Source organism: Dipodomys spectabilis, unplaced genomic scaffold, assembly GCF_019054845.1.
Source record: "Dipodomys spectabilis isolate Male_0828 unplaced genomic scaffold, ASM1905484v1 ptg000499l, whole genome shotgun sequence".
In the NCBI taxonomy this organism is placed as follows: Eukaryota; Metazoa; Chordata; class Mammalia; order Rodentia; family Heteromyidae; genus Dipodomys; species Dipodomys spectabilis.
This window is the reverse complement of record NW_024871176.1, coordinates 1,499,346-1,513,549: the sequence shown is the minus strand read 5'-3', so window position 1 is coordinate 1,513,549 and position 14,204 is coordinate 1,499,346. Positions and strand designations below refer to the sequence as shown.

Here is a 14,204-nt window from a genome sequence, read left to right as displayed (position 1 = left end):
AGGAGACTGAGATCTGAGGATCATGGTTTGAAGACAGACCAGGCAGGAAAGTCTGTGACACTCTAATCTCCAATTAACCACAAAAAAAAAAAAAAAAAAAAAAAAAAAAAAAGCTGGAAATGGCACTGTGGCAGAGTGCTAGCTTTGGCTGGGGGGGAGGGGAGGAGAAGAGACAGGGGAAGCTCAGGGACAGCAACTTGGTCCTAAGTTCAAGCCCTAGGACCCGCATTTAAAAAACAAAATTCAGGTAATTGGCAGATGTATTTAGAGTCCAGTCAAGACATGGAAATATCCCACTTGGACCACATACAGACTACACGGACTTTGAAAGATTCTCTTTGGAATGATTGATTTGCCAGACAAGTTTGGGGGAGTAGGAAGGGATTCCATTTAGAAAAAAAAAAAAAGTCATTTGAACTAGGAGAGATATTTGGTTGTCTGACTGAAAGAGATAAGAAAAATAAGTTATCTCACAGGATTGTTGGAAGGACAAGTACACGGGTATCTTGCATATAGTAAGAGCTAATTAGGCATTATTTGGGATTTTTGTTTGTTGTGTTTTATTTTTGCGGTGCTGGGATTAGATCTTTATGTATGCTAGGGAAATACTCTACCACTGAGCTACCTCCCTGTCCCTTATTTATTCTGATCATTAAACAAGGCACTTTTGGTTGTTTATTAATCAATATAAATCTCTGGTTTGGGTTAACTCTACCCATACTATTCTCCAATTTCATGAGTTTCAATATAATAGAAACAATGGGTAGAGGCTGTAGATTCTAGCTCAAAATTAGAAAGAACTTCCTAAGAATTAGAATTGCTAAAAAAAATGGGTTGTGATGTCCATATTCACTGTAAATATTTGGTGGCTCAACAAGGCCTCTTGGGAGAAATATTGGGGAAGGGATTTTCTACCTTGACTGGCGGCATTTGACACAAATTAGTAATGGATACTTTTTTCCTCTGGTGTTACTTCCAGTGGACCAGTAGTGATTCTAAAGTATGGTGTCAAAAGAGTTGCAAAGGCCATTTCAGGTCTCAGAGCAATGAGTTAGGAGAATGGCCCATTAGTAAAGTTTATCAGAGGCAGGTCTAAAGAGAAGAATGGTTGGAATTTGGACTAGATAACATAGCAGTTTCTTCTACTCTGAGAAGTGTAGGCCCAAAGGGTAAAGCACTTGCCTAGCAAGCACAGGCCCTGTGTTTACACGCCAGTTCTGCCAAAATAAAAGTCTCTGCACCTATGTTGAGGACATTTAAATTGAGCTCTGGGTTGGTGTTTATCAAGTGTACACTATAACCAAAGGATCTCAAACACCACATACTTTCAACGGTCTGCAAATTCTGTCAACCAGATGTCTGTGCTCAAATATCTATCTGTGAGGTACAAACTGGGAAGCTGGAAATGTTCCTATGTAGGTTAGAAGTGAGAACAAGGGGACTGAGTCAGGCTCCTAGTGTTCTATTCCTGGCATGGACACTGACTCACCATTTAACCTTGGACCAAATTAGTGAACTATCAGGGCCAGCTGCACCCTCTGGGTGGGGGAGAGAGACCAGGACAAGCAGGAACATGGATTATTTCTGTTCTGTTGCTAGAATAATGGGCAACAGCACTGATTATTTCTGTTCTGTTGCTAGCATGTGCCCAAAGTGGGAACACTGCTTATTCATTCCAGATAGAAGGCTGTCATTCTCCATTTGACCACATGGTACTTCGGAAAGTTCAATTACTGGTTGAGAATCTGTAATCCAAAACTCCCAAATCTGAAATGCTTCAAAACTTTCGGAGTGTCTCATGAGTACGAAATTCTATGCCCAAGTGGGTGCCGGTGGCTCATACCTGCAATCCAAGCTACTAAGGATGCTAAGACCTGAAGATTGTGGTTTGATGCCAGCTTAGGCAAAGAAGTCTTATCTCCAATTAACCACCAGAAATCTGGAAGCAGAGGTGTAGTTCAAGTGGTAGGACACCAGCCTTGAGTGAAAAAGGTTAAAGAACAGTTCCCAGGTCTTGGATTCAAGTACTGGAGCCAAAAGAAAAAGAAAAATTCCATATCCGATCTCACAGCCAAAATGAAGATGCACTGAAAAGGTATAAAATTATTTTCAGTTTGCACGTGTTTTTAGTCTAAGCTGTATACTGGAGTATAAATGAACTTTGTGTTGTGGGTTCTGTCCCTGAGATGGCTCATTGTACACATGCAGATCTCTCAACTAAATAAAAACCTGAAATCCAAAATACTTCTGACTCAACTATGTTGGATAAAGGACTCAATCTGAATATTGTTCTTGGGGCAATTTGGTGGATTTCATTCATATGTGCTTGTGTGCACAAAACTTTCATTCATTTTTTTTTACCATGGCAAATAACATATAACATAAAATCAATCATTTTTACAATTTTTTTCTCTCGTGTGTGTGTGTGTGTGTGTGTGTGTGTGTGTGTGTGTGTGTGTGTGTGTGTGGTTCTAAGAATCAAGTCCAAGGCCTCCTGCATGCTAGGCCATCTTAACCATTTGTAAGTGTACAATTCAGTGATATTAAAAAATGTTGATTTTATTGTACCACCACCTCCAGAACTTTCTCAGACTCCCACCTAAGCTTCATGTTGTAAAGTATTTTATAAGACACTTTTACAATCACCTGCAATATGTTCACTACTCTGCCATCTTAACAGCATGGCAGTTACTTTAGGATCTATGAGTGGGATAAATATAACAGGGAGTTCTGGGTAACTGAACTGCCAGGCTCACTATATAGTTCAAACGGAACCCTCTTTGGAGTTCAACTTTTCATTAAATAGCTTCATGAAGTGCATTTGTAATTCAATGTATGGGTTTTAGGTTGGGGATGGGATCAATTTAATTAGCAATTTCCAGAGTTGTGGGAAAAGACACATGAAATAACATGGGGGGGGGGGTAATTCAGAGATCACTTTTTATATGTCAAACGCAGAGCATAATTTTTTTAATTGAATTGAGCACACGTTCAAAAGCCCTCATGAAATGGAGTGTTCAGCAAATCTGATCAAATCTCAGACCAATGTAGGAAGCTAATTGGCATAAATGTTCTAGCAGCATGAAAACTTAATATACTTTGAATATTAATTTCAAACAACAATTAAACTCAATATCTATTCAGCCATGTGCTTGACAAGCCTCTTTTCAACACAGCCTTACTGCCGGCTTAACACTTTGTTCAACACCACGGAGGATACAAATGACAGAGAGACCCGTTGCCTTTCAAGGCATATTATTTTCATGGGTTAAATATCTTCCAGAAAGCCGGGTGCTGGTGGCTCACGCCTGTAATCCTAGCTACTCAGGAGGCTGAGATCTGAGGGTCAAGGTTTAAAGCCAGTCTGGGCAGGAAAGTTCCTGAGACTCTTATCTCCAATAAACCACTGGAAAACCGGAAGTGGCGCTGTGGCTCAAGCAGTAGAGCGCTCTCCTTGAACTGAAGAGCGCAAGGACAGAGCCCAAGCCCAGAGTTCAAGCCTCATGAAGAACCAAAACAACAACAACAACAACAACAAAATATCTTCCAGAAAGTATTCTATGATCATCTGATTTTGCTTTTCAATTTCAAAATCTGACCACCTAAACAGACCAAATTTTCATGTTCAAGCTCTACCTGGCTCTAATTCCCACGTGGGTTTCACTCACCTCTTCCAGAAGCCTTTGCTTGAGCTCTCGTTCAGTCTCGAGCTTCTGCTGTAAGCTTCGTGCGTTCATTTCTAGCATGGCATGCTTCTTCTCCAGGTCATTGAGCTGAGCATTCGAAAAAATTGGCCATGATGCCACAAGTGCATATGTGAGATTGGGGGGGAGGGAAGGGGGCGGTGTTAGTTTGGATTTTTTTTCTCAACATCCATAAACCTTCACATAGGAATGATAACCAAGTTCAAAAGGTCAGAACATAAGCATCACATTTGGAAAAAATGCAAGTCCACATGGCAAGTTAAACCTCCCTCAGGAGAAGAGGAATGTCTCTATGGGACTGGCGAAATGTGTGCCTGTCACAAGGCTGAATGCTCAACAATCTGTTTCTCCGACATGTTTTAACTGAATTTAATTAAATAACCATTTGCTGGGTGCTTACCACATGTATGGCATTATGGTGAGTAGAAAAAAAGGCTGGCCAAGGATTTTCAAGGATCTTTCTATCAGGTCAAGAGGGCAGGGGGATGCCTATAACTACACAGGTACACTTATCACAACTGCTTGTCAGATGACCACTTGATAAGTGATGTATGAAAAAGAGAAATTTATCCCAAGTCCGATCAAACAAGTATGGTATCAAAATGTCTGGAACCACATAGGGCTTTGCTACTGAATACTTCAAGGATAGTCAACTAACAGGTAATGGTGGCTGACACCTGTAACTCTAGCTACTTAGGAGGCTGAGATCTGGTAAGACATACTTACTTCCAACTAACCAGCAAAAAGCAGCAAATGTGGCTCAAGTGGTAGAGCCAAAAAGCTAAGTAAGTGCACCAGGTTCTGAGTTTAAGCTCTAGTACCAGCCTCCCAACTCGCCCCGCCCCTCTCTGCATAAGAAGGAACCAACAAGAAAAAAATTTTCCCCGTTAAACATATAAGAGTTTACTTATCTCCAAATAACAAATGTTCTCTCCTCATGGTTAAAAAAAAAAAACCAAAGCAAAACAAAAAAACATGAGGCCAATCTCAAAACTGGAAGTGTTTCTAAAAGATGAGCTGTAGCCTTGAATCCTATAATTCTGTCTCTATGAATTTCCAGTAAGAAATAATCACAGATGTTTGAAAAGATTTATGTTCATCACAGTATTATTTATATGGCAAAAAAAAAATTGGAAGAAACCCAAATTTCCACTATAAGGCAAATGCTTAAATTAGGTACTTACATACAATTTTATTTTCTCAGAATAACATGTTCAAAAAATATTTAATAACTCAGGGAAAGCCTCCAGTTATATTATGTTTTAAAAAAATAGAGAGCTATAGATATAGTAAGTACCTAGGTTTATAAATATGTTACGCATATGCACACAACTACAAATAAATTCACCACATAAGAAGGGAATGGGTTTTTAGTCAACTTTTTTCTTCTACTCTTCTGTGATTTCTCTATTTCCCACAATGATACTAAACAATTCCTCTTATAAACACACAATAACAAAATTACATGACATATTAAAATTCAAACTGCTACTTTATATGTGTATAACATTTCTCAGATCTTCACTTATGTCACCTATAACATGGAAGTTACCTGTTCTACATCTCTTTCGAGACTATTAGATAATATCTCCAAAACACTAGTACATCACTTTGTAAACTATAACATGGGATGGTTCATGGACAGGACACATGTATTTCTGGTGTGAAATTAAATTCCTTAAATTCACATGTTAATAGTATATGGAGGTGAAGTCTTCCGGATTAGGTTTAGATGAGGTCAGAAGAATGGGGGTCCCCACGATGGCATTCGGAGCTTCATAAGAAGAGACATTTGAGCAAACACACTTACTCTGTCTCACCATGTTATGACACAGCATCAAGGTACTCCTCAGGTGCCTGCCCTGTGTTCCTGGACTGCCCAACTTCCAGATAAACTCCCAGTTCTGCAGAAATCACCTTGTCCAAGTGTTTTGTTATAGTGACAGAACATGAACTAATACAGAATTATATCCCTAGTCTGTAACAGGTGGAAGCTGAGATGCCAACAACTGCCTCAGTAGAATTAGCGTTAGTCACAACTGCCATGTGCTTTCCCATGATGCTCAGCACCAGATCCATAAAGACTTGTAGAAATAAGATGCCAGAAGACAACCGAGATATTCATCCAGATAAAAATGTAGACTTTTGGGGCCCAGACAGATAGAACTGAAAACATTACTGACCAGCCATGATAATGCTCACCCACTATACCTATCTATGCTATGAGCTACCCAAAGCTGGTCCCTGTGAATCATTACTGATGTTCTGAGAGTGAATGAATGGATGATTATGAAATACATTTGCCACAGATTGCATGTGAGTTTCTGCATACCTTTAAAAGATGGAAACATGTATTTTTAAAAGGCAGAAGGCATGGGTGCTGACCTTATCAGAGAGGCTCTCCGCTTTCAGCTTCTGTTCTTTGAGCGCCTGCTGCAGAGCAAGAATCTCAGCCTTGTGCTCCTTCACTGCCAACTCCACCACCTGGCGAGACTCAGTGATGCGCTGATCGGCTCTTGCTCTGCCAGGAGAACACAAGGCCTGCTTTCAGAAGCCCCACTACCACATGCCTGAAGGCCGGAGGCTCATCCATGTCTATGCCTGATGAGCAATTAAACAGGCTGGACGTCAGACAGATGCCCAACCCGAGTCCTACCTTCAAATTACATCTTCCTTTCTGACAGCTTACAGAGCAAAAATGTGACCCACTTCAGACTCTGAGTAAAATTGCCTTTAAGCAGTAAAGTTGGATGAGTACTTCAGTCTGAAATCATTTCCAAATGCAACCAGGCTGAATAAAAGTATGTGGAGGGTGTCACACATTCCCATGGATGCAGAATGAGGTGCTCTCTCTCTCTCTCTCTCTCACTCTCCATTCAGGCGAATATTCACTGTCTTTAAGTCATCTGAAAGGGCTCTGGTTGCTCATGGGAAAACAAACTGAAATGTGAATCTGGTGAATGTATATATGAATAACACCAATTAATACAAAAATCAGCAGGCACCGGTAGCTGACACCTATTATCCTAGCTACTTAGGAAGTGGAGATCTGAGGATTTGAAGCCAGCTCAGGTTCCCAATTAACTAGCAAAAATCTAGAACCAGAGACATGGCTTGAGTGGTAGAGTACCGGTAGTGAGGTGGTCACGAGCTGGAGGCCCTCAATTCAAGCTCTAGCACTGGCAAACAAAAGAAAGTATAGCAAAATCAAAGCAAACAGGAAAAGCCACTTCCCTTCCCCAGTTAAGTATTATTTTTCCCTCTTCTACATGTTGACCTGTGTGCCTCCTCCAACTCTACTTTTCCTACTCTATAAACTTAAATCCCACAAGCCTTCAAGAATAAATTCAAACATAACCTCCACAAATGTGTCCCCAGTTCTCCACTCAAAAGCAATGTCTCCTCATCCTGTCACATGAGCACTGATGTGTTTTGCTTCCAGCATGTATCACAACCTACTTTAAGGGATAAGTAGTTAACTGCATGGTTTATCTTCTCCACTAGACTCTTAGTCTCATAAGAACAAAAATTAAGAATTTTATATTTTATTCATCTCCGTATTCCACACAATACTAAAAAAGAAAAAAGTGTATGTGTGTAGTGGGGAGCCAAGGTCTTTCACAATGACTCTAAAAGCAGGCATGAAATGGAAGTAGGCTAATGCTAGTCTTTCTAAGTGCGGTCCATAATTATACTTTCCATGTGTGGCTGGTTATTCCTTGATGTGGAAGTCAGATCCGACCCACAAAATTTTCTCTAAGGGACCTAAGAAATAATTCAGAGATGGTTCGATTGTGGGTAAGAAGGAAAGAACATGGCTACAGCTTGCAATGAGCTGGGAAGAACTCAAGGGTATGGAGAAAAAGCAGAGCCAGCATCTTAAATCAACAGCCCCTCATACCAGCAAACTCGCTGATAAAATCCAGAAAAGCATTATTTCTACCAGCTCCTCTTACAACTCTAAAGGTTCTTACCCTATACCTCCAATCTTTTTTCTCTTCCTCTTTTTCTTTTCTTTTTTTTTTTTTTAAATGCCATTACTGGGGCTTGAACTTAGGGCCTTATGTTCTCGCTTGGTTTTTTCAACTCAACGCTGACACTTACGACTTGAGTTACACCTCCACTTCCAGCTTTTTGGTTGTTAACTGGAGATAAGAGTCTCTTGGACTTTGCTGCTGGGGCTGGCTTTGAACTTTTGATCTTCAGATCTCAGCCTCCTGAGTAGCTAGGACTACAAGCAACTTTGCCCTACCTCAGATGACATCAGACAATGTCTAGGGTCACTCTGGACTGTCACCATTGGGGAAGGGGATTGCTACTGGCACCTAATGAGTAGAGATTAAGGGTGATGCTCAAAATCCTACAATGCAGAACACAGCCCCCCACAACAAAGAATTATCCAGTCCAAAATGTCACAGAGCTTCTTCAGATGGGGAGGCTTGGAGTAGTAGGAAGAACATGGCAAGTCCAGGACAATAGGACTAAAAGGGCAATGGTCCTGTGACATGGCCACGTGGTCATGATGATAAACTTGATGCACATGTTTCTATAAAGAAAGCACTGTAGCACTGGAGGCATGACTCAAGTAGTAGAATGCCTGCCTACCAATCATCAGGCCCCAAAGTTCAAATCCCCAGCACTGCCTTATAAACAGATAAATAAAATACAAAGGAAGCACTGAGATATTTACCTTGACTACCAGGTGAATGGAAATCAGCCCCTGCACAGAATTCAAGTGATATATCACCAGGACAACCCACATACCATAGTCCATCTGAATCTCCTGGTCTTAACCCTGAAAGATTGGCATCCTGGGAAACTTTTTACTCCAGGGCAACTGGAAGCACTGGTCAACCTGCTCAACATTCTGACGGAACTCCAGTGGCAGTCACCTGCCCCCCTGGCCTTCTGCAAACAGGAAATCCCACCTGCTCTGCTTCTCAGTGTCCAGCATCCTCTGTAACTCTCGAACCCGGCACTCAAACTGGGACTTCTCGTCACCAAGGACACTCCTCCAGGCCTCCCACTGGCGCTCTTTCTCCAACAGCTCATCGTTGAGGGCCTCCAGATCCATGACCTGTTCTTCCAGCATTGTACACGTGGTCTTCAGAGCCTCCATCGTCTGCAAATCAGTACCACTCAGTTGTGCCTTGTATCAAACGAGGATTTCCTGGAGGTTACTTTTTGGGGATCATTTTCAGAAAAGCACAAGTTCCTAACTACACAGTCTAAAATACAGCCTGTTTTTCATCTTACCGCTCAAGGGGGAAGGACAATGTAATGAATGGACGAAAGGCCATTTGTGCTGCCATCTTAAGAGGCAAACCCAAAGCCAAGAGGGAGGGAAGATGGGAGGGAGGAAAAGTGACCAAGTTTTAAAATCAAGTGGTTCACACTAGACTCCCAAAGCATTCAATATTATGCTTAATTATTTAAAAACAAATGAAGAAGAACACTGTATACTTTTCAAAATATAGTTTTCAAAACCCCAAAGTCTTGGCAACAAGAGATGATTGAAAAGGAGCCCATTTACCAGTGAGGGTTAAAGTCTCTGCAGAAGGCACATAAGCTTTCCTCTCCAACCCTGTGTGCCCTCCTTACTTGTTTCTGGCTGGTGAGCTGCATTTCCCTCTCCGTGATCTCCCGGCGCAGGTGATCCACTTCACTTCGCAGCTGTACAATCTCATCATTGGCCCCGGAGGCCTCATCGAGTTGTTTGGACAAGTAGAAGTTTTGGTTGTTGAGTTCGGCATTATCTTCGGTCAACTGGTTTAGCTGCTCTTCCAGGTCTGTGATTACCTAGAAGGAGAAGAGAGTCCAGCCACACATCAGACAAGTTCATTGTGAGCAAGGGGCAGTTTCTAGTGTCAAGCTACGTGACAATGAGCAGCTGTCTAACATAGGAGCCAGATCTAAACCCTGACTTCAATTCAGTTCTAATATGCATGCCTTAGGAGGGGAGAGAGAGAGAGAGAGAGAGAGAGAGAGAGAGAGAGAGAGAGAGAGAGAGAAGCCCTAGAGCCAGGCACTGGCTATTGAGGAAGCTGAGTGAGATGTGGAGGTACCCAGTTCAAAGCTAGCCCTCAAGATTCCATCCGCAATTAACCAGCAAAAAGCTGGCCTGGAGGCATGGTTCAAGTGGTAGAATGCCAGTCATGAGTTTTAAAACAGCATAGAGTGTGAGACTGTGAATTTAAGCCCTAGTCTGGCATTGACACAAAAAAAGGAGGGAGGGGGTAGAGAAAATTTTGATTGTATACAAAGGACAAGTTCAAATGAGGTCAAGTTAATATTGAAGACAGTATCGCAAGCTTAGGAGAGAGGAAAGTCTGGCTCCATAATTGCCTAATTAAATAAAAATGACCTTGACACCACCTGTAGGACACTGTCATTGAAAATGGTTACACTCTTAGAAAATGAAGCTTTTATCAAGAAAAACTGACACTGAAGGACACCAAGAGTTAGTTGAATAAAATCACAAGCAATGAATTTAATTTCATGTAACAAAGAGGAAAAACAAATCTTAAGGGACAATAGGAATGATTCTGAAACTACAAAACTGCATTATAGCACCACCATAATGGATTTCACTATACAGTTGGCTCTCAGCATACATGAAATTGCCATTTTACTGAAAGATCTAATCTGCTTGTACTAAATTATTTCCCTGCTCAATGGCAGAATGACTTCCGTTTCAGTGCATTTAAGCTTTTCTATTCTCTTCGCCAAGGTTTAGTATCGGAGCTTGCAGAGAGCTTTTATATAAAAATACTTTAGAAGTTTAAGGGCAATTTTCTAATAATAGTCAGAATGAGGTGCACAGGTCATAAATTAAATTTTATGCAACAAAAAGAAGTAAATTAAAAGGAATATGCCTTTAAGCCTATGGTTATTAATTGCTTCCTATTTCCAAGCCTTGAACAGACTTAACTTGTGAGATCTTACCATTGTTTCCATGACAAATTCCTTATTGTAACTCCCTCTGATTATCAATTTAAAATAAAAATCTTCCCAGACACAAGGAAACAGAGAACATCAATTAAGCTCATTTGTTCATTGTGGCTCAGAAAATGCAGCTTTTCATTTTGTTAACTGAACTGATAACCTTTTAACATAGTAAGTGGTCCAGTAATTTGCTTTTTCAAGTCAAATCTACAGTCATTCCTAATGTACTGCTTTGAGATATGCTGTGACCTACAAGAGGGGAATAAAAAAGTTATCTGGTCAGGTTTTCAGGTGAAGCACTAAGGTCTTGTGTCACGTGTGTGTGTGTGTGTGTGTGTGTGTGTGTGTGTGTGTGTGTGTACGTGTGTGTGTGTGTGTGTGTACATACTAGCGCTTGAACTCAGTTTCTCTCACTTTTGCTTAGCTTTCTCGGTCAAGGCTCGTGTTCTACCACTTGAGCAACAGCTCCACTTTGAGTCTCATGGACTTTCCTGCTTAGCTTGCTTCAACCCTGATCCTCAGATTTCCATCTCTTTAATAGCTAGGATTACAGAAATGAGTCACTAGCACCCAGTTGTGTCACCCTTTCTGTGACATGGTTATATCTCCTAAAATCCCAGACAATAAACAAACAGTGCCCATTGGTTTAACAGGTCTTCCAGCTGGAACAGAGTGAAGCCATTCCTTCAGATACTCTTCCTACTAAATTGAATGAATGTCCCCATTCACTTCTGTGCTTCCTTCTGTTTCCCACCAAAAAACACCAGTAAGAATGAGGCAAGACAGCTACCTATACAATGGATTCTGGAACCCCCAAAAAGCCACCTTGAAGTTGGCTGTGTTCATTTCTCCATGTATGACAGGGAAGTGAATAGCATGTCTACTCTTCTGTTTGTACTTTTGAATTTTCTTATATACCATTTGGTCCCATTCTACATGAAATATCAAGAAAAAAATTGTAGCCAGGTGCTAGTGGTTCATGCCTATAATCCTAGTTACTAGGAGGCTGAGAACTGAGGATTAGGGTTCAAAGCCAGCCCTCACAGGAAAGTGCGTGAGACTCTTAGCTCCAATTAAACACCAAAAAATGCCAGAACTAGAGCTATGGCTCAAGTAGTAGAGTGCTGGACTTGAGCACAAAAGCTCAGGGACAGAGCCCAGACTCTGAGTTTAAGCCCCTGGTCTAGCACAAAAAGAAAAAAACAAAGAACAAAAAAAAAAAAAAAAAAAAAAAGAATAAAAACGGATACTGATCGAGGTGGTGCCTCCATTTTTAAAACTTCTTGGAAACAGACAAGACTACGGCAAACCTAGTCATCTAAGAATATGCAATTTACCTGCCATTCAAAATTATATTTAAGCCTTTAGGTACCTACTTCTTTTCATTAATTCAGTTAAAAAATTATGATGAGGCCACTTGTGCTATCTCTTCTCTTTCTTGGAAAATTAGATTGTTAAAGAGTAAACAGGAAACATTTCAAAGCCAGAGAGGGCTGCACTGCATGAGAAGAACCCTTCTGTTCCCTGTTGTCAATTTTTCAAGGGTCTCGGATCTCTGACTTTATTCCTGGTATGTGGTGGTTCTCCATTTATTTGGTCACTGCCTCTAGTTTGCTTATTTGTCCACTTGAGACCTGTGTGTCTTTGAGAAGCGTGTGCAGGGATTGGAGACAATTCAACTCACTATTCCTAAATCACAAAGTATCACCTTGTGACCCTACTTCAAATGGCTGTGGAGTTGTGGTTACATGTTAGACATGTCTACACACACATATATTGAGTTGGCAAATACTAAACTGACTTTAAACCCAGTAAGGAGTAAGTTAATGGTCTCCATGGTTACAATGAAAGGCAGAAGCAATCTCTAAAACGGCTCATTAAAGTAGGCATTAGTCATGCTTGTTGTTTTATAGGTGGGGAAATTGGGGTAGCCTGGGCTAAGTAATTCCCCAAGAGCATGAGCTACTTGATGACAAAGCTAGAATTTGAACCCGGCACTGAAATCCAACCATCTGTGCTCATGGTCCCACCCCGTGTACCCTCTAACACAGGGAGGTGTTTAACTCAATATTTTGTTTGATTTGTCTTCTGGGTCTTTGTAACAGAGAAGCTTTCTTAGGTCTACATGGTGGCCATGAGTATATTCCCTCCACAAGAAGAACAAATGGTCAGTTTATTAACAGATTCTTTTATGAGTCAGTTAACCTTTAAGACCCAAAGACAGAGGGTATTAAAAAAAATCTGAAGGATGATTCCATCTTTACCAAAAAAAAAAAAAATTATATATATATATATATATATATATATATATCAAAAGTCATAAGGGCAGTAGCTTCAGGGGTGAGCACAGCTTTTCTTACAGGCTGTGTTTGCAGATAAAAGATTTTAGTGTCAGCCATTCTAAAAGAGAGGAAGGAGGGCATACACACACACACACACAAATACACACACACACACACACACACACACACACATATACACACATATACACACACACACATATATATTATCTACTCTCAGTGTCAAAAAAAGAAGAAGAAGGAAGTACCCAAGATCTCTGTTTGAGCTTTATCTTTTCCTTCTCAAGGCTAAGGCATAAACCTCACAGGGCTGGAAGGTAAATGTTGACCCCTTTCATCGAATGATGGGTTAAAGAGAGGGAGGGGCCACGAAAGGTGTCCAGCAGCACATCAGGGGTGAAGAAAACAAACAACAAGCACCAGGCTAACAAGACTTAGGAATGAAATCCTATTTTTCATGCCTAGTTCTTTCCTGAAGGCAATGATTTGCATATTATTTATTTTTAATCTTATAGCTGACAGATTGATTCATAATTAAAGCTGTGTCATATGCTTGCCCACCAACTCCCTCTAAAACAGACTTAGGTAGGGTTTTAGGTGCCAGATTGAATCAAATCCTTTTATAAATCCCTTCGAAATATAGAAATGGTGGGGAAAAAAATTCTTATTGCTCTCTGGCTTTGTGGAAACTGCCAACTGGGTACTCCTATCAATTGAGTGATTACAGACAGTTCTTGCCAATGACCAAGAGAAATGTCATTGGACCATGCCAGAAAAGAATGAAACATCTTCATGTAACTGTAACCCCTCTGTACAGTATTTTTACAATAAAAAATGTAAAAAAAAAAAAAAAAAAAGAAACATCTATCACCCTCCCCTAAAGTATTTTAAAGCAGCCTTGAACTTGCAAAAGTTATCACTGTACTTGTACTATGGTGGCCAAAAGTCCCAGAGCAGTGGATTCTAGGCTTTTTAAAAGTCACAGAGGCATTTTTCCAGATAAAAGATTATGCTATAAAGCCCAGTATGATAAAGAAAAATAATAAGAATAACCAAAATTACTTAGTCCTTTCTATAAGCCAAATCCTGTGTGAGCCCTCTGAATGCATCACATAATTTAATTATTGCAAGAAATCTACCACAGAGGTACCAATTTCTATGGCTCTGATTCATAAGTCTTGCTGTTTCTGGCACTCGAATGTACATGGGAACTACAGAAGCTACCTCTCTTTCCTCACCCAGCATCCAAACAGCA

General features: G+C 40.6%; 1 protein-coding gene across 10 annotated transcripts in view; it reads right to left on the bottom strand.

Moving 5' to 3' along the window:
• Positions 1 to 14,204, bottom strand: part of Cit (citron rho-interacting serine/threonine kinase) — a 166,004-nt gene that overhangs the window by 27,473 nt on the left and 124,327 nt on the right. For 6 of the 10 annotated variants that reach the window (XM_042669642.1, XM_042669643.1, XM_042669647.1 and 3 more), the window contains 4 exons: positions 9,306 to 9,503; positions 8,633 to 8,853; positions 6,090 to 6,225; positions 3,669 to 3,773 (listed from right to left, as the gene is read on the bottom strand). In XM_042669642.1, coding sequence (XP_042525576.1) covers positions 3,669 to 3,773; positions 6,090 to 6,225; positions 8,633 to 8,853; positions 9,306 to 9,503 — 660 coding nt within the window. The remainder of the gene's footprint in view (positions 1 to 3,668; positions 3,774 to 6,089; positions 6,226 to 8,632; positions 8,854 to 9,305; positions 9,504 to 14,204) is intronic. The other 4 variants (XM_042669644.1, XM_042669646.1, XM_042669650.1 and 1 more) reach the window with 1 other exon arrangement.